The 27,631-nt window shown below is 43.0% G+C and overlaps 1 protein-coding gene across 3 annotated transcripts in view; it reads left to right on the plus strand.

Moving 5' to 3' along the window:
• Positions 1–16,689, plus strand: part of LOC131047800 (uncharacterized) — a 127,274-nt gene extending 110,585 nt beyond the window's left edge. For all 3 annotated transcript variants that reach the window (XM_057981585.2, XM_057981584.2, XM_057981586.2), the window contains one exon: positions 16,285–16,689. In XM_057981585.2, coding sequence (XP_057837568.2) covers positions 16,285–16,524 — 240 coding nt within the window. In that variant the 3' untranslated portion in view covers positions 16,525–16,689. The remainder of the gene's footprint in view (positions 1–16,284) is intronic.
• Positions 16,690–27,631: the final 10,942 nt, after the last annotated feature.

Here is a 27,631-nt window from a genome sequence, read left to right on the forward strand (position 1 = left end):
AATGCCTTCCTCCTCCTGATCATTTTCTTCACATGGCATATTCTGGCCTCCTCGAAGAGCGGAAATTATTCCCTCCTGAAATTTCTTGCTCAGAATATCCATTTCATTATCTGACCCCAATATTTCTGTGCTTGTAGGATATGGAGATTCTTCATCTTGCCGCTGGATTGACTCTACATTTTCCCCATGGACCGGAGAAGTAATCTTTATCTCAGCCAATGACTCATCAATAGTTAATACATTGTTTCTATTCCCAGATGCGGTAGAACGAGATGGTTCGTGCCTTTGCTTTTTTTGAGCAGGTCCTTTATTTATAAATGTCTTGCCCTTTGTCCTTGAAGAGCTTCCAACTTCTATCTTCTTTTTCCTAGAGTTAGTGCTTTCAAAGGGTTCGACATTTTGAGATGCTTCTGCATTTGAAGAATATGCTTCCATTTCACCCTTTAGGTTATAAGTCAAGGTCATATTCTTTCATCTTAGCCCATGAACCTACTGATCAACCCGCCACTTCGAATACTTGACCACTAGCCGCATTAAGTAAGCCAAATCTGCGTGCTTTGGTTCAGACCATCTCACAATAGGAAGAGGTACACTCTCATCAAAGCGAGGTTAAGTTTATTCTCCGTCATCGTCCAATTGATCCGGCACATGAAAAAGTTCAGTTGTTCTGATCAAGCTTACTGGTAGTCTGGACCATAGTCTTTTTCTGATGTGAAACTCATCAGCAACATTTGCCCAAAAATCTTCCAGGTCTACTCTATGTTTGTACCTTTTTCCATTTACTGTCCCAATATTGTTGTGAGGGTCATAATTAGCTCTAGATTGGGAGAATGTGAAAGGGTACCATTGCATCTCAAGTTTGACACTCTTAGCTGCTTGCACCATTGGGCAAGACTCCAAACATATTTCCAATGAAGAAAGGAAAGGAAATAGTTGCCTTCTGCTTTGCTCTTTGGAAGCCTTGATATGTCTCCAACTGTCTAAGGACCTCAAGCAGGACTATTTTGTTGTTAGGATAGATTGGAAGTCGGTAAGGACAACCAGTAAAACCTTGAACTCCTATGTATGTGAATTTTGGAAATTGGATAAACGAAGATCCATACTTGCTGATTAAACTCTTGGCCTCATGAGAAAGCCTTTGATGGGTTCCTCCCTGTAGTGTTCTTGTGGTGTACATTAGGAATGCATCATTTACCTGCTTGAAGTGGGTCTTTTCACTAAGCTTCAACTGTGGGTAATAGTCATAGGACTTGAACTCGTTCTCCCCGTTGCCTACTACACCTTTGCAAATCAATCTTGTGTATCTGTAATTTCTAGCCAACAGGTAGACAATGTAGGAGCTTATGTAAAATGATTGTCTTTTCTAAGTTCTTCAGCTATTCATCTAGATTATCACTGATTATTCGGGACCATTTGAACATTTTAACTCTTGAGGTGATCTCATCGATGAAGTAATACATCCATGTTTCGAATGGCGCACCTTGAGAGCTGCCCATTACTCTGTTCAGCAGTAGGATGATGTCACCATATTCTTCTTTGAAGTCTGTGCACATTAGCTTCTTTGGTACTTTCTTGAGGGAAGCCCTGGGCTTTTCTAACCATGACTTGTTCATATTTGTTGCACAGAGGTCAGGCTGGCCATCATAAAGTCTTTGGGTGTCTTCTTTGGTTTTATATGAAGTTCTGTTGTAATTTGGTATTCCAAACGCTCCCTGAATGGCTAACTCTCCAAGATGAGCTAAAACTCTTCCATTAGGTGCAATGATCTCTCTTTCTTGTGCGTTGTAGTGAATAGCACATTCAACCATCAGTTCAGCACACTCCATGGCTGGTGGAAATCTAGCTGCTTGGATGATGCCATTTCTCATCGTCCGGTGAGCAATAGGTGTTGGCAAATATCCATCGTGCCTCTACATTCTCTTCTTGAATTCTTTGAAATCTACATCCCCGAGGTTGGTATCTGTGACATTCTTCCTCTTGGAATTGATCTTCGACTCCAGTTGCAACCCTTTACTGGCGAACTTCATCTGATCTTTCCTAGAAGGTACTCCTTTAGTGGTCATTAACCTGCGAAACACATGAAAATTTAACATTATTTCGCAAGAAAATTCAAAAGTTTTAATTTTGATTTTGGATGTTTTATCTCAGAAATTTCACTTTCAGCCTGTTAAAAAGCTAAATATCTCTGAAAAATCAGACTGAAAGCGGAAGAATTTGGCTAAGTATTTGGTAAATTTCATGAAATGAATGAATAAGGTAGAAAGAGAGTGAAAGTAATTAGTCAAAACTCAGATTCTGGACCTTCAAATTTGCTCGTGTGACTGAAAATCTACTTTTAATTCTGAAAATTTTGTCTAAAACTTAGAAAAAGCACTTATTTTCTCTTTTTCAGCACTTGGAAAATTTTATCCCTTCAAAAATTCTTTTTCAAAACCAACCTTTCAAAACTTCGAGAGAGAGAAACTTCTTCACAATTGAACTCTAATCTTCAAACTTGATTTTGAATTTGAAAGTGACTGGTTGAATAGATATAGGGCTAGGGATTTTAATTTTAGAAGCTCCATGTTTTTTGTTTTTTCGTTTTATTTTATTTTATTGATATTCATTGAACTTGGACTTGTTTTAACTTTTCCAAAATGGAAAGTTTTATTTTATTTTATTGATATTCATTGAACTTGGACTTGTTTTAACTTTTCCAAAATGGAAAGTTTTATTTTTCTCAAAAACAAGGAACCTTCTAGATCCTTCTCTCAAATTCCAAATTTTTTGAAAATTTAGACAAGTATTGAAATTATTTTCCCTTCAAAAATAATTCTAAGTGTTGGAAACAATTTAAAAAAAAATATTCCAAGTGTCAAGCTTTATTTTCCAACTTGTTCATTCGATTGACCCTTAAATGGTTGATTTCATGTGCTTCTTTGTCAGAATTGTCATTCCTCTAGCCATTTTCTTTTCCTTTTTGATGAAATTTGATCATCTTCATGCCTATTCCTTAGACCATAGGCGAATTCCTATCTTGTTTAGCCATCTTCTCTGTAGATAGGAGTTCATAGGTCATTGGACATCATTTGCTTAGGGGGGTGGACTTTCTGAATGTTTAGACTTTCCAGCCTTAGGCAAGTCGGAGTTGAACTCATGTTTGGATTATGTCTTTATGTCTTACTAGTCGAAGTTTACCTCTTGTTTGGATATGCTTTTCAATGTGCCTTGCTTTCTTCTTGAGTGGACTTCATCTATCATGTGCCATACCTTTTAACTCTACCTTGCTTGTGGTGGACTTCACCTTTGTTTGGCATGGTGGACTTGGAGGTTCATTAGACAATCTTCCTACCTCTTCCTTGGCGGACTTTAGGCTTGGTTTGACATCCCTATTTCCTTTAGGCGGACTTTGATCTTCCTTGGACATCCCTTGGGCGGACTTCATACCTCTTCATGCCATGTTTTAGGCAGACTTCATTGTGCTTTTCCCTTGCCATCTTGGCCTAGGCGGACTTTGGCTTAGTTTGGACATCACTTCACCTTGGGCGGACTTTGAAGCTACCTAGCCAAGGTGAATTTCAAGTGTTTGGACAGTCCAATGGTGGATTTTAGGCTTCTTTGAACATTGTATTTTAGGCAGACTTTAGAGTTCATATGCCATCCTACATGTTTGGACATAGCTTGGCGGACTTGAAGGCAGTTCGGACTTTGACATTGTTTGGACATTCCTCTTAACTGCAGGTCGGAGCTTGTGCTTCATGTGCCATCTCATCTTACTTCCCTTGGTGGAGTTGATACCTTATGTGCCAACCTTTGAGTGGACTTCAATGCTTCCTTGCCATGGGCGGACTTTAAGTGTTCTTGGACTATCTTTCTCCCTAGGACGGACTTTAACCTTGCCTTAGGCATATGGCGGACTTGGCAGACGTTTGGCCAAGGCGAACTTGACATCTCCTTAGGCATGGCAGACTTGAAGATTGTCTTGCCACTCTTTCATCATGCTAGGCAGACTTTGGGTCTCATGTGCCATGGCAGACTTTGGAACCATTTTGTCATGCCAAACCTTGTGCTAGGCGGACTTGGATGTTCATCAGCCATTCCTTCTTGACCAAGGCGGACTTGGCATCTGATCTGCCATTTCCCCTTCATGCTGCTTGGGCAGACTTTAACCTTTCTTGGCCATTATTGTTTGATGGATGCCTTTCCAGGGTGGGGTTTAGCAACCTTAGGCCATGCTTTCCTTTTGACCTTCATGCCATGAATATGCCAGGGTGGAGTTTGCTGCTGTTTGGCCATTGCTAGGGCAGACCTTGATGTTGATTGGTCATTGCCATATAAGTCTTAGGCAGATTTCAAGGTTATCAAGCCATGCTACCTCTTGGGCAGACTTTGAGAAAGTTTTGCCATATGTGCCACCTCTTCCAACCTTTATTCCATTGCCATGTACAAGTTTTAATCTGCCTTGTTTTGATCTTCTGGAACAAACCCTAGCCTTGAGCTTTTTCCTTTCTTTTTACACTTAAAGAGACATAATTTTTCAATTCTGAAGACATGGGCATTGATGACATGACTTGAGGGACCAAATCCTAAATCTACTTTCAAAAAAGTAGAAAAAAGCAACAAGCAAGCAAAAAAGTTGCTTCTCGGATTGGGCCCAAAGTGCCAAAAATAAAAAAAGCAAAAAAAGCAAAAAAGCAAAATTCCTAAAAAATAGAAGGTGTCAGAAATGACACAAAGCGATTGCGATCTTCGTCCTTCATACCTTTTGAGCACTTTGACAACGTCTTGACAGTGATCTAAGCAAGAATTCTCCATTTGGCTCGGGGTATGACCTCTCAAAAATTTAACTCTAAACTCTTGAAAATAGAGACTTATGAAATTGCAACGCTTAGACAAAACCCTAAAAAGCAAACTACTGAGGGTCCCCATTTGCAATGGGGCGATGTGTGAAATAGGTCACAACAAAGCCCAAGCTCTCTTGAAGGGACTTAAGATGGGTGAGCTCAAAGGCATTCAAAAACTAGTAGTAGAAGGTGATTCCCAAGCCATTTTCAATGCCCTTAGAAATATTTCATATGCAAATTTGAGCTGGCAGATTGGAAATTTCCTTAGATAAGTCGGGTCTTCATAAGGAGTTTAGAAGATTTTAAAAGTGGCCACATATACTGCGAGGCCAACATGGATGCAAATGTGTATCCAGATGTGGCGATTTCCATATGAAACTCTCATTTCTTTGCAAACAATTCGGAGGGAAGGAGAACTCCAGAGAAACACTATTAATGATTTCCCTTTGCATAGTGTCAAGAGTTTTAATTTTCAGTTGAGAGAATAGATTTGGCAAAAAATTGGGACAAAACAGTGATGGTGTGTCCATGCCTTGTTGGAACGGACTGCAGTTGTATACCATCCTAAATGGGGGCTTTCCTTGGTATTCAATATAGAGATGATAGTGAGCTTGTGAGCAAATGGGACTTAGAGATAAAGAGTTTGTGAACGCAATTATGGAGGGGTATACTTGAAGTGGATTGGTGGGATGGTGGAACTATGGATAATGTGGTGGTGGGTTTGGGTTTTTCAATTGGAAGCGACACTTGATCTGTTATGTTTCCGCCACATAATGGTCCTAGGGCTCCCTCTATAGTGGAGGTACTTGGCTACATTGCAGATGCTAGGGAAAAAGGGCTGCATGAGGGCTCAAATTCCTCTACCCTTGATCAGGGTGATTCAAAGGTGATGGAGATGGATATTGAACCAAGCAGAACTGCAGTTGTCATCTTGGACCAAGCATTGTTTGGGTAGGATGTTTCATATAGGTTTTTAATTCTAGTTGAAGATATAGGGTCTTGTTTTAATATGCTATATAAAATTAATATGACTGCAGTTATTAGATGACACCCCTAATGGGATTTTTGTTTGTGGTCCTCTGGAGCAACCCGTTCACTATTTCTTTTTTATTTTCTTAGTTTAATAGGATGGCCCCCTTGGCCAAATTCACTCACCGAAAAACAAAAAACATCATCACACAAGTGTATCCATCATGTGGCAATGCTTTGACTTGTTTGAATGATAACATTAGTAGATTGATATCAAATGCAGGCACACTTGATAGAAATATCAATACCAACTAGTATTGTTCCTTGCCAAAAATTGGAAACCTGAAAGTGCAAGTCAAGATGCTTTTGACAAAGGAAACATGGACAACACCTTTCACATGATATACCAAGCAATTTAAGAAGCATAGATGCACAACTATCATAATCTAAGATGACGAGCTGAGTTACCGGGTTTGGCCCCCTAGACCCCTGGTACTGGTTCGGTACAGTCTTGGTTTGGGGTTCGGGTCTGGTTCGCCTGTGGTTCAGACAGGGTTCGTGGTTCACAGGCCTGGTTTGAACCAGGGTGAACCCAAGAGGACCCAGGGTCGAACCCAAGAGGACCCAGGTCGAACCCAAGAGGACCCAAGTTGAACCCAGGGGTTTGACAACCCAAAAATGGATTTTTTTTTTTGCAAAATTTAATTTTTTTTTAATTCCACCACATAAAAAATTAAAATGACCCTAAAAGTGAGTTTTAAAACATTAACTTGGCTCATTTCACACAAGCAACATGACTACAAGCAAGGGGAAACGAAGATGTAGGATATGGAGCCAAAACGTACTAATTTGGATAAATTCACTTCTCAGCTTGTTGCATTTGATGACTCAGATAGCGAGCAAACTTAAAGTGCAAGTGCAAGTGTCATTGGCATTGGCATTGATTCATCTAATGTCAATGTCAATGATGAGGAGGAGGAGAATGAGGATGACAAATTAGAGAATCCATTTGATGATCAAACTTTAAATTGTTGAAAGTTGAAACAATGATACTTGAATATTTTATCATTTTGATATTAAACTTGATGTATATGATGCTGTTATGGTATGATCATGATGCTATGATTACAAGTTTATGTTGGTTTTGTTGTTTATATGATGCTATGTGACATGCTAATCTTAATTCATGCTTATAGGCTGCATATATATATATATATATATATAATTTACATGTTTTTGTACTAACGAACCCAAACCCCTTTTCAAAATTTTGCCGTATCGGTGTACCGGGTCTTCGAACCCAAACTGGTGCCCGAACCCGAACTGACAACCTAGATGACGAGCATAAATCTAAAGAAAATAATCAAGCACCACTCACCTTGTTCATGTTTCAAATACTTTGTTTCTTAGTTACTAGGTTCAGGCCCTGGAGCCTGGATGTGGGTCAGAGTCCGCATTCGGTATGGGGTTTGGTTCATTGGAATTTATAAACTTTTTTTTCTATATCAATTCGTGGTGAGAATTTTTAATTAATTTTTTAATTCGGTTAATTTTTTTTAATAATTCATTGATTATTATATATATTATTATAATATAATAGATATTATATTATATTATAATAGTAATTATAATAGATATTATATTATATATATATATATACACCATATTAGGATTAAATATATTTTTGATATTATGGTGGCATTTGAAGGCAGCAGGAGCAGGGATGCCGATATGTGAAGTTTGGGCGTTTAGGCTGTGAAGATTCCAACTCAAAACAAAGTCGCCCCAAAGATCGGTTCATGGAGCGATGAATCAGATATTGCCTTTCCCATTGAAGCAGGTAGGTTTCAACCCTCTCAGAAACCGACTAATTTTGGGAGAAAAGACATTTTCTATGGAGACAGATATTCCAGACCGTGGATGAATTATGGAAATCCGTATTCGAGTGGCAACCAGTGCCCTATTGACCCGCTTAAATGGAAGGAAAATGGTTTCATCTGGAATAACAAAGGTTGGTTTCGCAAGGCCAATTATCTTGCTTCCGAGTTCCCCCGAAACTGGCAACCATCGCCTGAATCTAGCACCCCTGGTGCGGCAATCGAACGAGGTAACCCACATTCTGAACCCAATCTGGTTCCTCCGAAATCTCATGGTAATTTCCAAATGCGGAATGGACGCTTCGGGCAAGACAACTCTAGGGCGGACCATGCCAAGTTTTGGAGATCCAATTTTCATCCTAAAAATTGGAAGCCTTGTTTGGATAGAGTGGGAAACACTGATTTCCGAGGACGGACCTTTCCCCCTCATTGTCCCTGTCATCCTAAATCGGTAAGAAAAACTTCAAGACCTACTATCCTTTTGGATGCAAATAAAATTAATTCTGCTAGGTCGAATTTGCTTGAGTTTTGCTTTTTCATCAAGTGGGGAGGTGGAAAACGGTGTAAGGGTAACTTTGAATCCTGGTGTAGAGCACAATGGGGAAAGGATATTAACATTAATATTCTCCCAAATGACTTCTATATGATCGAATTTATGAGTAATGAGGAGAAATGGCAAGCTAAAAACAAAGGTCCATATATCTTGGATGGCATTGAAGTTCACATCATTGAATGGCAGCCCAATTTCAATCCTCGGACTCATGTATTACCAGACAGTAAGGTATGTATAAGATTCTACATTTGTATCGGTTGATGACATTTTGGAGGACAAAATATGGGGAAGCTTCCTCAGAATATGCATTTGCACAGATCAAATCATCAAGATCCCCGATGAAGATAAAATTATTGGTGCTGGGAAGTTCTAGATCCAAAAGATTGATAGAGAAGATCAGTTGCATATTTGCCCTAAATGCTTCTCCTTGGATCACACTGGTTTAGGTTGTGATGTTTCAGCTACGATACAGAGAAGTTATTCCTGTATGCAATTTCCTATTGAAGAAAATTTGCAACCGGAACCTCCTATCTCCACTGATACTGGGGAGGATTTTAGTAACGAAATTCATGAAAATGAGAATATTCCATTGACTGAGGCAACTCCTTTGAACATTGCTCCTCCCTCCTTTGATCAAAGTGAGAGCCACCAAGATCTTCTCATGCTTTTGGAAAAGACTAAAACCTTACAGGCGGATATTGAAACTAAACTAGCGGATTCGCTACCACCCTCTCCTCTTGAGACTGGGAGTCAGCTGGTAATTGAAGACTGCAAAATTCACACTCAGGAAAAGGACGCTACTAGAAATTTGGGGGAGATGGGAGATAAGATTGGCTCTTTGCTAGGTATTGAATTGGAAGATGGTGAAATTGAGTCTTCCTCCTTGGAGTGGAAGAAGACTTTGAACCTGACTCTGATCTTATATTGGAGGATTCCACAAAAGGTTTTTGGAAGTTGGATTCAACCATTGACAAACCAAACTTCAAGCCAAAAGGTATGCGGGGGCGCAAGTCAAAAAAAATAATGTTAGCAATTGCTGGTGCAGCTAGTGGTCAAACCAAACTTAATTTAGGGAAGGGAAATGCCCTTCCCCAGAAGCAATGAAACTCTTATCTTGGAATGTCAGGGGCATCAATGCCCCTGACAAATGGCGCTTGATTAAGCACTAGATTGATGACACCAAAGGAGATATTTGGCTACTACAAGAGACTAAATGGAGTAACGCTGAGATTGATGAAAAACGAGAGTTTGGAAACAGTGGAATGGTTTGTTTAGGCAATCGGATGGAGCCTCTTGTGGCTTGGGAATCATCTGGAATCCCATGAATGTTAGGATCTCTCTTGTTGGGGAAGATAAGTATTGGCAACATTGTTTGGTAACTATCCTAGGACGGAGTGAGAATTTCAATCTTTTTAATGTTTACGGACCATCTTCTGCTGGTGATAAACGTGCTCTTTGGGATCTTTTAGCTATCAGACTTTGCAGTATTACCGAAGGCAGTTGCGTGGTTGCTGGGGACTTCAATGCGATCCTTTTTGGCAATGAAAAAAGTGGGGGCATTCAAAGGACTGGTACGTCCCAGAAGGATTTTTTGGAATTTGTTGAGAAGAATCACCTAATAGACATTGTTCCTAAAAATAGAATTTTCACCTGGACGAATAGGAGATCGGGTTTTACTAATATTGCTGAACGGCTAGACCGGTTTCTTGTTACTGGTGATTGGCTGGGACAAAATTTTGTATTAGAGTCATCGATTCTCCTGCTTATTGGATCAGATCACTACCCGATCTGTCTGGAGGTCGCCAAGGGACAATCGGAGGGAGGTACCCCTTTCCGGTTTGAGAAAATGTGGTTCAGAGTGCCTGAGCTATATGATCTTATATCTATTTGGTGGAATGAACCGGTTCTAGGGAATAATTCGAGATTATTCATACTCAATAAGAAGCTCAAGTATATTAAGGTTAAGATCAAAGAATGGAATATGAGCCATTTCAAAAATATTCATATGGAGAAATTAAGAATTAAGGCTGAGTTGGAAGAAATAACCAATTCTGTTATTACTTCAGGAATGAATGAGGATTTATTTAACAAAGAAAAATCCCTCAAATCTGATCTAAATGAAATCCTTAGGTGTGAGGAAATCCATTGGCGACAAAAATCAAGGGAGTTATGGCTTAAGGAAGGTGACAGAAACACCAAATTCTTCCATAGATCGGCCATTGCCATTCACAATAGGAACAAAATATCGGAGATTGAGAGACCAGATGGTAACATTGTCGAGAACTATGAGGACATTGCGCAGGAAGCTGCAAGATTCTTTGAATCTTTACTGAATGGTGGTCACCAGAATGATCATGAAGCAAGAGTCAGACTTCTTAACTCAATCCCATCCATAATATCCGATAGTCAAAATGCAACTCTCTTTAATCCTATTTCAATTGATGAAGTAAGGAAAATTACCTTCCAGCTGAATCCTGATAAGACTCCTGGCCCTGATGGCTTCCTTGCGGCTTTCTTCCAACATTTCTGGGATATCATCGCTCAAGATCTACACCTAGCAGTAGAAGAATCAAGAAAGAAAATGACTATGTTAGGTGCTATTAATCACACCTTTTTGGCTCTAATCCCGAAAAAGCAAAACCCTCAACAGATGAGTGATTTTAGGCCCATTGCTTTATGCAACACGGTCTATAAGATTGTAACAAAGATCATAGCCAACAGATTGAAGCCCCTCCTTAAACACATCATATCGGATGAACAAAGTGGATTTGCCCTTGGAAGATCCATTGTGGAAGGCATTATCATTGCCCATGAAACGCTTCACACGGCTAGGAAACTAAGGATTCCACCATGATTTTATAACTGGATATTCTAAAATCTTATGATATGGTGGACAGGGGTTTCTTAATTGAAGTATTAAATAAATTTGGTTTTTGCAAGGAATGGATCACATGGGTCACGAGTTGTTTATCATCCCCCAAATTCTCTGTTTTGGTTAATGGCTCATCTCATGGCTTCTTTTCCACGTCAAGAGGAATACGACAAGGTGATCCAATGTCACCATTTTTGTTTATCATAATGGCTGAAGCCTTAGGTTGATCAATAAGAGCTCTTCAACAAGATGATTGATGGCTTGGAGTCAATGTGGCAACAGGGGTTGAAAAAACGACTCACTTGCAGTTTGCCGATGATACCATTCTGTTTGGCTCGGCTTGTAGGAGAGTGGCAAGGACAATTAAATCATGCCTTGATGATTACCGTATAGCTTCCGGGCAGAAAATCAATTGGAACAAATCTGAAGTGTTTTTTGTCAACACTCTGATTAACTTGCAAGGTGTCTTATCAAGGATTCTTAATCTCAGAGTTGCAAACTTCCCAGGGAAATTTCTTGGAACCCCCCTCTTCATTGGCAGTAATAGAACTTGCTATTGGAAGCATCTTATTGATAAGTGCAAATCCAAGCTTGCAAATTGGAAAGGCAAATGGTTATCCTCTGCTGGGAAACTCACTATGATAAAATCGGTCCTCTCTGCGCTACCGGTTTTTTCCATGGCATGTCTAAGATTACCGATGGCAACTGAAGATGAATTGATCTCTATAATGAGAAATTTCCTTTGGAATGGCTCGGATGACAAAGGGAAATTTCCTCTAGTAGCTTGGAAAAAGATCTGCCAACCAAAAAAGGCAGGGGGTGTTGGCATTCGACAAATTTCGATTATGAATTTAGCTATGGGTGCTAAATTGGTTTGGGAAATTTGCAGTGGTGGTAAACAAAAATGGGCAAGGATTCTAAAACATAAATATTTGGACTCCCTGGAGCCAAAAAAGATTCTCACTATAAACAACCCCCCAGAGGTTCGGCCATCTGGAATTTTATTGTGGAAAGCAAGGAAATCATAAGTGATCAGGTTACCTGGGATGTCAGTAATGGAAGGGATGCCTCCTTTTGGATTGATTCTTGGGCTGGTGAAGCTGCCTTATGTCTCAGCCTTTCTCTGCAACCTATTATGGTAGAAACTTGTTGCCTCTGGGGTCACAATATCTGTGATTATGGTTACCCTATCCAAGAAAATGGCATTGCTAAGTGGAAATAGAACTCCTTGGATCCCTTGGACTTGAATCAGCACCAGAAAGACTTGTTTGCCAACATTCTCAGCAAAAGGGTTATTTTCCCTTCCCTTGAAAAGGACATTATTAGGTGGTGCGGTTCCTCTGATGGTAAATACAAGGTTTGTTTTGGTTACAAATTGAAAGAAGTGGCTATAGACAAAAAAGATTGGCGTGTTAATCTTTTTTGGCATTGACACCTCCTACCCAAAGCAGGTTCATTTGCTTGGCTGGCTTGTCAAAGAAAGATTCTAACTAAAGAAAGACTCCATTCAATGGGCATCAATGGACCAGTAGATGCATTTTATGTCAAGAGCAATAAGAGACTGCAGATCATCTACTTCTCCACTGCAAGTTCTCAAGTCACTGTTGGTGGCATTTCATGGGAAAATTGAGAATCTTTGGCCCCTTTCCATTAGGGTTGGATGAGTGGTTTTTGCAATGGCCTAAACCGAAGGAAAGGCTATATTTGCTGATTTACTTTATATTTTACCATCTCTTCTGATTTGGGAAATTTGGAAAGAAAGGAATCGTAGAATTTTCTAGGGTAAAGAGATGAGCTTAACGACTCTATGTGGGAAAATTGAGAACCATCTGACTGAGCTCCTGAATGAGGCTGCTCAATCCAAATCATTAAAGAAAAATATATACACACACTGGGATTGGATGATTAAGCTGGCACTTCCAAATCTGCTCATTCCACCACTTTTTGGCAAGGGATCCCCGGTGGATTAGGTCAATCCAAGATTGGGTATTAAATGGGAAGCGCTAGAGCCTAGGTGGTTTAAGGTAAACTTTGATGGTGCTTCTGCTGGAAACCCGGGTCAAAGTGGTATTGGGTGTATATTGAGGAACTCTGATGGTATTTGTATAAAAGAAATTTCTGAAAAGATTGGAGTTGCCACTAACAATGAAGCTGAATTTAGAGCGGCTTTAAGAGGACTGCAGCTAGGGATCGAGCTTGGGGTGCAGAGAATTCATCTGGAGGGAGACTCACTAAATGTGGTTAATGCGGTCCACTGTAACAACACCCCTAGTTGGCACCTTAACGAGTGGCTTCAACTGATTCTGGTGCTGCTAGCCACCTTTGATGAATTTTGGATTAGCCACATCTATAGGGAGGGCAATGGAGAGGCTGACAGACTCTCTAAATTGGCGATCGCCGATGGCGACCCCCCCTTGGCACTCTGATTGGGTCTTTGTGACTGGTTTGTTATCCTAGATGAGCTTCCACCGGTTGATATGGTCCGATTATCTTGCCAGTAATGGTGCTTTCCGGTTGAGTTTGTCGGTTGTGGTCTCAACTGATTGTCTTCTCCTTCCGGCTGATATGTTTCTCCGATTAACCTTCTGGTGATGGTGCTAACTGGTAGAATTGTCTCCATCGGTTGATATGGACTCTCGACTATCTCATTGGTGGTGGTGCTCACCAGTTGAGTTACTTGTTGGTTGCGTTCTCCATTTCTCCTTTTGGTTGAGATGTTTCTCCGATTGAACTACCGGTTGTATTGCCTCCTCGGTTGCCTCTACATTTTCTACTTAACCTAATGGTCGTGGCTCTCGATGGTTTGATCAACCAGTTGATTTGTTCACCAGTTAAGGTTTCTTCTTGCCACCGAGACGTGGCTTTCTACTGTCATTATTGGTTTGTGCCGGTTTGCGCCTCGTGGCAATTGGACATGTGTGAACTTTTAATTGATATCCAGTTACGACTAGATCCTATCTGGATATGCATTAATTACTTGATGGATAAAGACGGTTGACATTAAGTTGACGAACTTTGGCTCAGAAGTTGATTGGACACTGTCACTTCACGCGTGTGTGTATTCAATAGGCATGAACTACTTGCCTGGTGCCCGTATCCCCTGGTTTGATGTCTTGCTACTTAACAAAGGAATGCCCTCATTTTCCCATCATTCATTTGCATTCTTCACTTGGTGACTTGCTATGGAATCCCCAATTCTCTTTGAAGCTACTTGTCGACAGATGGCCTTCCTGGGCGAAATCACTGACAAACGTTTGCAGGAGGTCCTCTACACTTGACACCCTCTTATTCTTCACAGCCTTAAAATGATACTGGGGAAGGAATTCCTTATGGCTTATCACAGGTACAGAGCCAATGCCGATATCCCATCCTTTTTCCTTGCAATGGTGATATACATGGGGACTAGCAAGCAGAGAGCGAAGCTTTTAACTCAAATGGTGTTTAAACACCGCCTGCTGGGGGAAATTGATGCCGCGTTGGACAATATTGATGGCAACTTGAGAATACCGCTTCCCCAAAATTACTATATGTCCTTGGGCAAAGGGGCGGAGGTGAGAAAGTTTGTGATTGTGAACTCTTTGGACTTTGATGCTCTTTAAGAAACCCGGCCTGCCATTACCAGACATATTGAATTTCTGCTTAAGGCGGCAGGCATTCAAAATGGCTTCACGTCGGAATGGAGGGAAAAATATCTTCGAGATGAAGGGTTAGCGGGTGGAGAAGGATTTGGTGTTCTGGAGAATGGAGATTTGGTTGATGGCAATGTCTGGGGGTTTGGGCTTGGCGAGGAGTGGTTCCTAAATGACTCCTGACTCCCGCGGGAGAAGGCTGAATCAGCGGCTCACTCGGCCTGTGGCACTGAATGCCCAATAATCCTGGATGCGGCTCGTGCTTTTGTGGACGATGACTCTGAAGACTCCCATTGATTCCGGTTGTGTCACCTTTCTCAGGATTCTCTGTTTTCTAGTTATTGTTTTTTGTTTGAAGGCCTCTGGCCGGTTCTGTTATCTACTTCCACCGGTTGTTGACTGGTGTTTTGTACTTGTCTAGCCTCCATTGCTGGTTTCTTTTTGTATAAGGAATAGAGCTAGGGTAAGGGGTTTTCTTCCTGGTTCTTTCCCCCTACCGCTCTCACTGAACCAGGCCTTGTATTGTTCTATTTTGATTAATACAAGGGTGCTGCCCCTCTGCAGCTATTTACTTATTAAAAAAAATAAAAATTATATATATATATATATATATATATATATATATATATATATATATATATATATATATATATATATATATATATATATATATATATATATATATATATATATATATTACATTGTTTTGTACTAATGAACCCAAACCGCTTTTCAAAATTTTGTTGAACCAGCAAATGGGGTTCTCGAACCCATACTGACAACTTAGCTTTGTTTCAATAAAGAATAATATGTTTTGATGCCAGTCTTCAGCTTGTATTTGTCATAATTTAAAAACTCACTTGGCAAAAATTCAGCAGCTCAATATTTTGACTCAGATTTAGTTCCTGGCAACACTTGGCAAATTAAATATATATATATAAATTCACAAAAGAAATTTAAATGACATAAAATACTGTTAAAATTTCATAAGAAATGAATTTATAGAAAGCATAGCTAGGACAATTATTGGAAAATTGTTCAAATACGCAGCAATTTGGAAAATACTATGAACAAAAGTTTTTCTACTTACCTTTCTGCTTCATTAATTTTGGTTAGGTTTATCTATATCATATTTAAATTATCACTCTTGTTTCTGTAAATGTAAATATTTGTTAAATTAAAAGCATTCATGTGAATTGTTACCTTCTTATTTCCTCTTCAATAAACTCACAGGCTTGCATTGCAGTACCATTTCATGTTTCTTAGATCTTTTGGATTTTACCTTTGGCAGTGTTGTGGATCCTTTTATTAGGCTTTCATTTGGTCTCTTAAAAGGGTTTCACTGGATACCAATCTATTTTCAATTTACAGTTATTTAACCAATGCAGAGCTTCCATTATTGTTTCTGTTAAACAAAAAAGAGTGCCTATACACACTAGTAAATGCATTTTTGTCTTGGCTATCCTGTGGTGAGGAGTTTGATTTATAAAAGCCATCTGAAAGATGCTTTTAGAAGTGTAAGTTTTTTTTCATCCGATTGTACCTTTTCCATGATTTGCAGGGTGGACTTGAGGAGGTTCTTTTAGAGTTGGATGACAATAAAAAAGCAGTTAATTCATATGTTGATCAAGCAAATGAAAGGAAGATGGGCAGACAACCAGGCACAGTTGTAATAGTGGTGATTTTTATGGCGTTTCTAATATGTACCTTTGTGGCATCTATCAGGCTGAGTAGAAATCGTCTGGTTGCATATCAGTATGTTGACCTTAGTAGAATGGGATACACACCTCCAATGTTATAGACCATGTACTTGAATTCTAAAGCTATCTTTTGCATGCACTGAACATTAAGCTAGAAAAATAGTAAATTATGTAAAATATGGATTGAGTAACTGAAAGATTCTTCTCGTTACCAGATAAAAAGCACTCAAGCAAATATCAAAAGCACAATATAATTTTCTAGGCTCTACCATTCTCCTTGTCAACCTTTAAAACTCAGCAAAAAAATTATATTTTGTGTTACAAAACTGTAAACCTGCTGGTCTGTAAATACAAGTTTGTTATAGACTGTGTACTTGAATTCTAAATCTTCGTAAGCAAGAAAACTTGTAAATTATGTAAAAATATGGATGAGTAACTCGATTCTTCTTGTTACAAGAGAAAATATTAAAAAGAACTCAAGCAAAAATATCAAAAGCACAACATAATGTTCTAGGCTCTACCACTCTCCTTGTCAACCTTTAAAACTGAGCAAAAACATTTATATTTTTATTACAAAACTGTAAACCTGCTGGTCTGTAAATAGAAGTTATTACTGATATTTTCTTGTCTCACCATGGATGTTTATCAGCTCTCTGAATTACTGTTGTTTTTGTTGAAGAAGATGTAATTCTTTTTATGTTTATCTGTGCTGTCTGCATCAGTTCTGCAACACTTTCATGCTCTAATATAGAGTTGGACACTGTTTCACCTTCCATACACCTCTTCTGGTTCATGTTATGGGAAATACCTCTGTACACACATGATGTTCTATTAAGTTTTCAGGATTGTTAAGTTTGATTCAGAACATGCACTTTGGGGTTTGAAACCTGAGGTTTGCTTCCAGCAATAAACTCTACTCTTTGTTTATTCTCTCTCTTCTGGGATTATGTTGCTTAGAGTTGCAAGTTCTAGAAACATAAAAGTTAATGCAGCAATGAATGGAATATGGTCAATGGCATCTCTGCTTGAAGCTGTAATATTGATCAAATGTTCAGGACAGTTATTTCTGATATTTGAATTCTATATGCCTCAAATAGCAACATGGATGAATATAATTCGACATGTAAATCGTTCTTTCCAAAATCTCTATCTTCTGTCTGTCTCAGCAATATACCAATTTTCTTTTGTAAGAGATATGCAACTGCATTAGTTCATTACTAAGGTTAGATTATTGTTACATAGGAATAATTCATGGAAATAGGAAGGTGGTCGCAATTACTATTAAAAACTTAAAACATGTGACAGCAATAACAATTACTGTTATGGTTAGTTTTTTTGTTGGTTAAACCACTATATGACTATATGTGGTGCTTGTTGTCAGGAATAATCATTATGTTATGTTGTCGTCGGTAATTGTGGGTTACGACAGTCAGTTAGTCTTCCCGAAGGACAGTTGGATGCGACGGTTGGTTGCACCCCTTCGGGTATTATATATTGCATACCTTTCCTTCGAAGTAGGATCATGATGGTCGTATCTGGGTGTGATGTTATAAGCACTTGATGTACATGGATTGTTGAATTAATACAGGGACTGGTTCTTTAATATATTCCCATTATGTTCTGTGCATTTACTTTCTGCACTTAATCATTTACACGTATGTGGCAAACATCTGGCGCTGTTGCCTAGACATACTCGGGAAAGGAAGGAGCGGATGGCGTATGGATACGATGGGCCTACCCGTTGGAGAGATTAACCCAGAGGCCGACGACACACAAACGGAGCTCTACGACGGAGAAGACACTGCAACGAGGGAATTTTCAATCTTGCTTCAGGCGGCTATTGAGACCTACGTTCGAAGAGAGGCCACGGAGGTTGAAGTCCGAACAAGTGCCGTGTGGACCGCACTGGAAGTTAACCCCGCAGCGAATCGGCTGATGAACCACCTCCCCCGGTTGCTTGCACAGGCATCACTGGCACAACGAACCCGCCTGGAGGAGATTGCCCGTGAGGAGCGACGCCAACAGGTCCTCCGACAGTACGAAGAAAACAATAGTCGCTAGGAAGTGGAGTGTGATGGCAAGAGGCGAAGGGGAAATTGAACCCTGAACCTCGAGGAGGAATAAAGAACATTCTACACTTTAATAATGGTGTTGTACTACTGACATAAATTGTATCTGACGGGATGAATTAATAAAGAAGTGTTCTATTTTTTATGTGTTGTTGCTATTTATGAAGATGTACGGGAATTAATGCCCAACTTATTAAATAAGGATAGAAATAAGAAAGCACAAAGTGAGGAGTGGGAGGCCGCACAGAGAGCCTTGATTCTGGAACAACAAGTAGAACGTCGACGAAGGCTGAGGCAACTTGCCGAAGGGTTGCCTAAAGGGAACCAAGGAGGTGTCACGGAGAGTGCAGGAGCAGAAGCCGAAGGAGATTTCTACGTGTCGCCAGAACGCCATAGGGTGAGAAACTATGAAGAATTTTTGGAAGAAACAAGGCTACGAAGAAATCTGGTCGAAGAGACCCGGGATCAGTTCAGGAATTTATCCCTTACACCGCGCACAGAGGACCACCAAAGGGAGCGAACAGAGGACGAGGGTGAGAACGGAGGAGAGGGCAACTGTATGACCGTAGGTGTGGAGGAGGCACACACACACGACAGATAGGACCCCCTCTTGGGACCCATCACACCAAGCACGCGGGTACAAAACACCGTACCTTCATTCACTCAAATAGGAAACACCACCAACGCGGGAGGGAGTGGCATGGGTGCACGACAGAAACAACCACCTCTGGGGACACGACCCCCATGAATGGCCAATAGGAAGAAGCTGCTGAAATTCACCGGCGACGAAAGGAGGATCCCATAAAGCACTGCAGAACCTACGAAACCATATGGATGGCCAATGGTGTCACGAACCAAGATGAATGGACGACGCAATTTCCAGCGACATTACGGGGAGTTGCCATCGACTGGTACTCGGATATTGATAAAACTGCAGTGGCCACATGGGACATGCTGCAGAAAGCCTTCGAGAAGGAGTTCCGCCTACTCTGGGATGATAATGAAATAGTGGCAGATATATACAGTACGAAACAAGGACAAAAGGAATTAGTTTGTGCCTACGGAAGGCACCTAAAGGAGCTAATTGGGAAAATGGAGAGTGAGCCGGTTGACAGACTCAATTAGAGGTGGTTCGTAGAAGGCCTGAAACCCAGTTTGAAGAGGAAAATGAAGATAGCCCCCCCTTCGTCATACTATGATGCATACAATAGGGCTATGAACTTAGAAAGTGAATACAAAACGTCCAAGAAAAAGGGGAAGTCCTCCGAGGAAAATGACTCTTCCTCTGATGAGAGTGGTAACGAGGGGTCGAAAAAGAAAGTGACGACCCTGTAGAAGGACATGGAGCGTATGATGAGAGAATTTAAAGCAATGAAAGGCTCTGCTAATCGGATTGAAGGAGACGTGTGGTGCACGGAGTGCAAGGAGGAAGGACATATGAAGGGTACATGCCTGAAGGCCTTTTGCGAAATTTGCCAAGTAATGGGACACTCCATCAAGGAGTGCCCATACAATATGAAGACCCGAAATACGCAAGTGTTGTTCATGGAGCAGGCCACAACATCCACACCAGTGGGTACGGCCTAGCAAACCAACACATCACATCATCTGGAGGTTACTAGGACAAGAGACACGACGACGAAAGGAATAACAACAACAATAAAAATACCTGAAGCCGTATCCAGTATGACGCCAATGGCCGACCAATGATCCAATGTAGGGCCTGCAATCAGTGGGGGCACTTCGCCCAGGATTGCATGAAGGAAGCCACCCCTCAGCACCTCTGCCAATGGTGTGGGCTAGGCGACCATGAGGATGCAAATTGCCCGAAGCCAGGAGTAAACCTTTTGAACATCGAACCCACGAAGGCAGAAGTGTTGGCAATCACAAGGGCACAGGCCAAAAAGGCTACATACCCAGATCCTCGCACGGAGATCGAGAGAGTGCGGGAAGCAAGGGTCGAGATCACAAAGGAAATGGCCGCACAAGGATAAAACAGCCACGAGGCCACAAACCCGTCACGGACGAGGGGAGGAGAGAATCCTACGGCAAATATTGCAAATAGAGGTACCCGTGAAGATTCAAGACCTCCTTGAAACCATGCCGCAATTGAAAACGGCTATCTTAAACTCCGTACCCACACAAGCTAAAACGAGGGAGGTCGTAAGCCCCACGGTCGACCCTATGTTGTTAGTAGTCAACAACGGACGCCACCCGGTGGTGGTAGAAATGGGCATCCTGGGGACTACCTTGACGGACACCATTGTGGACGGAGGGTCGGGAGTAAATGTGCTGCCAGAAGAGACATGGAAAAAATTGGGAAAGCCTACATTGTGGCCCCCCATGTTCAACTTGCTAGGGGCAGATCAACACGGGATTAAACCCCTCTATACCCTCATGGGCCAGCGGGTGATGATTGGCACACAACCATTCGTGCTAGATTTTGTAGTGATTCCATTGAAGCAGAAAGGGTACGACGCCATTCTCAGATGTGGGTGGCTCATTGCAGCAAAGGCGAACCATAACTGGAAGCGGAATACGCTTTCCTTGGAAAGCGCGGGGAGGAAGGTACGTGATCGATCTCCGTACGTAGATGGTGAGCGAGGAGTTGGCATCCTCCTCCGAGTCGGAATCTGAGGGAGACCGGTTGGGTGAGGATGGAGACGGACGCCGTATGGAGCCCAGTGACGGATGGGTGTTAGAATTGGAAGCATGCTCGGGGGATGACGGGGACTTCATGTATGGCCTCTTCCATTGGCAAATGGAGGATTATGAATTGTTTACACCCTCGTGCAATGTATTGAGTATCGAGGAAGAACCAGATATATTTCCTCCAAAATATGGAGAGTATAAGGAAGGGGAGGCCTCTGTGAATGACACTCCCACACATGAGTTCCCGAAGGGCGAACCTATTAAATATCAGGAAGCCAATTTGAAGGAGACAAATCTTGGGGAGACGAGTGACCCCAAGATCATCCTTGCCGGAGATGACTGGAATCCAGTGTTGAAGGCTGTAGCCTTCAAAATTTTCGTCGAATACAAGGATGTTTTTGCATGGACGTACAAGGACCTAAAGGGCGTGCCCCCAGAGCTATGTGTACATTGCATAACATTGGTACCGGGAGCCCAACCGGTAAGCAAGCAACCTTACCGTATGAACAAAAATTATGCTGCACAGGTGAATGACGAAATTGAGCGAATGTTGGAAGTGGGCATAATCTTCAAGGTGCAGACAAGCGAATGGGTGTCTCCCATTGTGATTTTCCTCAAGAAAGAGGCCAATCAGATCCGGATCTATGTAGACTTCCGATGTCTGAACGCTGTCACTATTAAAGACCCGTTTCCCATACCCTTCACCAATACCATCCTCGATAGTGGCTGGACATGAAATCTACCTCATCATGGATGGGTTCTCTGGGTACAGCCAGATATCCATCGCCGAGGAAGATAAGTTGAAAACTACCTTCATGGTAGAGGACGGTGTGTATGCATACAACCGAATGCCATTCGGCCTATGTAATGCACTGACGACCTTTCAGCGCATCATCTTGCACATCTTCGACAAGATGTCTGTAGGGAACTTCAAAGCTTTTCTAGATGATTGGTCTATTTACAGCGGGCAGGACATCCACGTAAAGGGCCTCAGGGAGTGCTTGGAGAGATGTCGAAGGGCACGGTTGGCCCTTAATCCCAAGAAATGTAGATTCATGGTACCACAGGGAAGATTGCTTGGACACATTGTGTGCAAAAAGGATTGAAAACGAACCTTGACAAGATTCGGGTCATAGTAGAATTGGAAGCTCCTACAGACATCATTGGGGTGAAGTCTTTCCTTGGTCATGTAGGGTACTACAGGAGGTTCATCAAGAACTTCGTTGAGGTGTCCCACCTGTTGGATAGTTTGACACAGAAAGGGGAGCCATACACCTGGACAAAGCCACAGAGCGACGCATTTGAAGAGCTGAAAACGAGATTGATGGGAGCACCCATACTCACATACCCGAAGTGGGATAAGGAATTCCATGTTCACGTGGATGCTTCAAATTATGCCATCGGGGCTACACTAGCCCAGGTAGGCGGACACGGGTTGGACCATCCGATTTATTTTGTGAGTAGGTTGCTCTCCAAGGCTGAAAAGAACTACACTACCACGGAACGCGAAGCCCTTGGCATGGTCTACGCCGTACAAAAATTCTGACATTACCTACTCGCTACACCATTCGCATTTTACGTAGACCACCAGGCACTAATGTACTTGGTAAACAAGCCTATTATTCAAGGGAGGATAAGCCGTTTGCTATTGCTACTATAGGAGTTCATGTTTACAATTGTGGTAAGACCAGGACGAAGCCATGGCATAGCAGATCAACTGTCTCGGATTAAGTCGGGGGAACCTCCGGAAGGAGTAAATGATGACTTCCCGGATGCGCACTTGTTCCAAATAGTCGTACTCCCTTCGTGGTACAAGAATATTGGAGAGTACCTGTCAACATCCCGATTCCCGGAGGACATGCCTCCAGGGGAACGGAGGAAGCTAGTATTAAGGAGAAAGACCCTTCAACTGATCAATGGCTTACTCTACAAAATGGGATCCAACCAGGTACTAGGGCGCTGTGTCATGGAGGAGGAAGTCCCCAGTATATTGAGGGAGGCACACGAAGGACCCAGCAGGTGGACATATGGGCCCGGACACTACGACACGCAAGGTGTTGCTGGCAGGGTTGTGGTGTCCAACCGTACACAACGACGCCAGGGAGTGGGTCGTGGGGTGCGACACTTGCCAACGGGTGGGTAAACCTTTGAAGCGGGACTTCATGCCCCTCAACCCTTTGCACGCACAGGAACTCTTCAAATGATGGGGACTCGACTTTGTAGGGCCTCTTAAGGCTAGCCATACACGATGGTGTTGTTATATTGTGGTCGCGACATAATACTTGACTAAGTGGGTGGAGGCGAGGGCTCTTCCGGATAACTCTGCAGTAACTACGGCTAAATTTATCTATGAACAAATTATTATGCGATATGGCATACCTATTCAATTGACAAGTGACTGAGGGGGCCACTTTGTGAACCATGTCATACGGCTGTTGACCACCGAGTTTAAGATTTTCCACTCATTATCGAGCTCGTACTACCCCTGCGCCAATGGGCAAGCTGAGGCCACTAATAAAATATTGGTGTCGGTAATCTACAAGTCCTGCAGGGTAGAAAAGGAAGACTGGGAGGAGAAGTTACCCTGCGTATTATGAGCCTACAAAACGACTTACAAGGTGACTACCGGTCAAACTCCATTTCAACTGATGTATGGTCAGGAAGCAGTGGTGCTTGTGGAATTCATGGTGTCGAGTCTGCGAATAGCAATTGAAAATAGACTCGGAGACATGGAAAGCTTGCGGGAGAGGCTTTACAACTTGAACAAGCTGGACAAGCGTTGAATGGTGGCGCAGTGTGCCACAGAGGTCGCACAAGCTAGAAGAAAAGTATGGCATGACAAACATTTAAAATGGGTAAGATTCACCCTGGGACAGCTGGTTTTGAAATACAATGGGAAAAACGGGATCAAACCAGGGAAGTTTAAGGTGAGATGGCTAAGACCCTTTTGAATTCGCGAAGTCGGGGCCAATGGGGCCATCCGGCTGACAACATTGGACGGAAAACAGGTGCCCCAGGTTGTGAATGGCTCCAAATTGAAGCCGTACCACAAGCGACAGCCGCACCAACAAGTCCTAAGTGGAAAAAAAAATAGAAAATTGAAAAAAAAGAAAAAAAAAGGCTACGGTGGGACCACCCACGATGGGAACCCCGTGCGATGGGACCACCCACGGTGGGAACCCCGTGCGGTGGAACCACCGTGCACTGGATACCACCGCACAAACCACCGCCACAATAGCCCGTGAACACGACGACACAAATACGACGGACCACTACAAACCAACGCACATGCAGCCCACGCTAAGCCATGCACACGCAACCTGACTAAGCCACGCACACGCAGCCATAGGCCTTCAGCCTGAAGAAAAAGGTGACAGTCCCGTGGAAGAAGGGATTCTTGGCATATCCGCCGCAAAAGAAAGGGGTCGTTTCTGTCACGTGGGTACGCAACCATTGCTGCAGGGAAGGGAAAGTGGTGTAATGGTTCTACAGTTAGCCATATCTCAGCTGGCACGTTAAGGAGAGGCAAAATACGGGGAATGCATTCAGTCGGCAAACGCCATTGGCGAGTAAAGTTGCAGACAAACATGGACAAGACTGCGAGGGTTTTACCATCGGGAGTTCGAGTTGCAGGAGGCACGGATACAAGCACCAGCGCCAGCAAAGAGAAACGCAGGCCAAAGATAGCCATAGTCACAGCCATTGGAAAGGTCACCGTCAACACTATTGTGTTCGAGGGTGTGAATGGAGCCGAGTGCCGCAAGTGGTGGCAGGAGACTGTTGCAGATCACGAGGTGAAAAAAAATTTACAGCGAGCAGGAGTTCACTGGGCTATCTAGATGCCTGTTTTTCCCATAAAGAAATTCGAGGTACCGCTGCGAATGATGGTCAACGTGTTTGACGCCACCTCCAGAACAAGCACGTTAGACTACGACAACCATAGGCTAAGGGTTTGCTTCACAACAACCGACTTTACAAGGGTATTTGGCATACCAGGCCACAATGGGAAGAAAGTGGAGTTAAAATCTAAGAAAATGAATAACGACATGAAGGAACACTGGGTGAAGATGGTTTCCCGCAACCTTACACTGGCTGATCTTGCCTCTGTGACCAACGCCACAAAAAATAGAGGAATGAAAAAGTCATTTGTAGCCGAAGGGCCTTGGCGTTGCATCATGGATGTCGTGAAGAGCCGACTTACCGGGTCCAGCCGTGCATCGGATATCGCCCTACCTCAGATTATTTTGATGAATGGACTTATGAATGGGGTGCAGTACGACTAGGCTACAATACTTGCTGACAAGATGTATGAGTTCATGACTCTACATCACCGCACCTTCTACATGTCGCACTATGCCATTGGGTTGTTCCTGGAGGCCATGCATTCCTAGCTGTCGGAGGACGAAGTCGACATCAAACCGGTAGGTAGTCTGGCACCAGGTGAGCCACCCATCTTCTATTGGCGACATATGGATGTAGGGCTGACACCTACGACAGGGCAGAAGAGGCGAAGGCAGGATGTGTCCGAGTTTGACGACTTTGACAGCGGGCGAGAAGAGACCTCAGAAGCCTCGAGTGATTCAGACGGAGATAGTGGGGCAAGCTTAGTCGAGGCCGTACTAGCATCCACACCCCACCCCAAGTATTGTTCGCCACACCCATGCTGACCGCCTCAACGCATTTGAGTCTGCCTACGGGTGGCATTGCGTCCATCTCGGCCTTAGGGGAGCAAAGGCCGCCGGTAGTAATGAGGCTGCCATCAGGGACCGAGGAAGGGAGGACAGAGATAGTTCCATCAGAAGAAGTGGGTGAATCCGTATCCACAGGGAAAGTGCAGGGGCACGATCAGACAATAACAACAGCAACACTAGGCGGGGGGATACTACACCCCCTCGAGGAGGACGGTTGGTTGAGCAGGGAGTTCGAGATGACACCCATGTCGCCTAGGCCGGTTACTACCATTTCTCCCTCACGGGCTACCTCCGTGCGCAGCGACCCTCGAGAGGACTTAGACGCAGAGGTTGTGGACTTAGATAGCAAAGGTTCTCCCAGAGATGTGACACACTTGACGGAGGTGAAGGGCAGGGAGTTGGCACTGGAGCAGATGGCGGAGGTCCACGTGGACAGCCAGCGAGACAGGGTAGAGATCCACATGGAGAACAGGTAGCCAGGCTGGGTAGATGTGGAGGCTTATCTCTAAGATATGGTGGGCCGAGGGCAAACTTACTTTCAAGAAATGGTACAGACTTATTTGCAGGAGGAGGCCCGCCGAGGGCGGGAGGTTATCGCCTCTCTTCAGTCAGAGGGCCTCGACAGCACCGTTTATGAGTTGGATCGGCTGCTCAGGTTTATGCGGAAGGGTTGTCCGCAGGCATTTGTTGCCTGTTTTGAGAGAGGCGGATGGCTAGAAACTGAGACAGCAGAGATGTTGGCAGTATGGGCAGTGAGCACGCCAGTAGTGGAGAGTAGAGTGGAGTCTCTCGGGAGGCAGATTCAACAAACCTTTAGAGAAGGGTATTACACTCTTCGCCGAACAGAGTCCGTGTTTGCAGTACATCTGATTGTGAGGGTGGCCGCGGAGAGAGCTCGGGAGGAGTTGGCCACCCAGGTTGAGGCCGTGCAGAGAGACTTGGATCGTCGGGAGGCGGCGTGGGAAATTGAGAGGGCTCAGTTTGCTGCCGAGAAGGCACAGTTAGCTGCAGAGTTGGAGGACGCAAGGGCAGAGTAGGCGACCCTGAGCACTATTTTGGTACAAGCGTGAGAGATAGTGGATGCCAAGGAGAGAAAGCTCCTGGAGTAGGCGACCCTGAGCACTAGTCTCGTACAGGCGCGAGAGACGGTGGATGCCAAGGAGAGAAAGCTCCTGGAGGCTGCTCGGATGGTTAAGTCTGCAATTGAGCACAAAAAGGTTGCTGAGCGGGACCTGCAGGTGCGGACACAACAGGTGTACGATTTGCGTGCACAACTGACACCAGCATCATCATCAGCCCTACCACCTGCTGCTTCAGGGACGCCCCCTCAGCCCCCTTCTTCTTCTATACCTTGATTTTGTTTAGTGTATGAACCTCATCTCTATTTTGTATTAAGTCGTCCAGAGACGACTTCTTTTCTTGGGGGGGATGATGTTGTTGGGAATAATCATTATGTTATGTTGTCATCGGTAATTGTGGGTTACGGCAGTCAGTTAGTCTTCTCGAAGGGCAGTTGGACGCAACGGTTGGTCGCACCCATTTGGGTATTATATATTGCATACCTTTCCTTCGAAGTAGGATCATGATGGTCGTATCTGGGTGTGATGTTATAAGCACTTGATGTACATGGACTGTTGAATTAATACAGGGACTGGTTCTTTAATATATTTCCATTATGTTCTGTGCATTTACTTTCTGCACTTAATCGTTTACCCGTATGTGGCAAACAGTGCTGCATATATGAACGTAAGACACATCTATTTCTTTTATATTGGCTAGGACACAAAATAATGCAA

The sequence above is a fragment of the Cryptomeria japonica genome, chromosome 8 (genome assembly GCF_030272615.1).
Source record: "Cryptomeria japonica chromosome 8, Sugi_1.0, whole genome shotgun sequence".
Classification (NCBI taxonomy): Eukaryota; Viridiplantae; Streptophyta; class Pinopsida; order Cupressales; family Cupressaceae; genus Cryptomeria; species Cryptomeria japonica.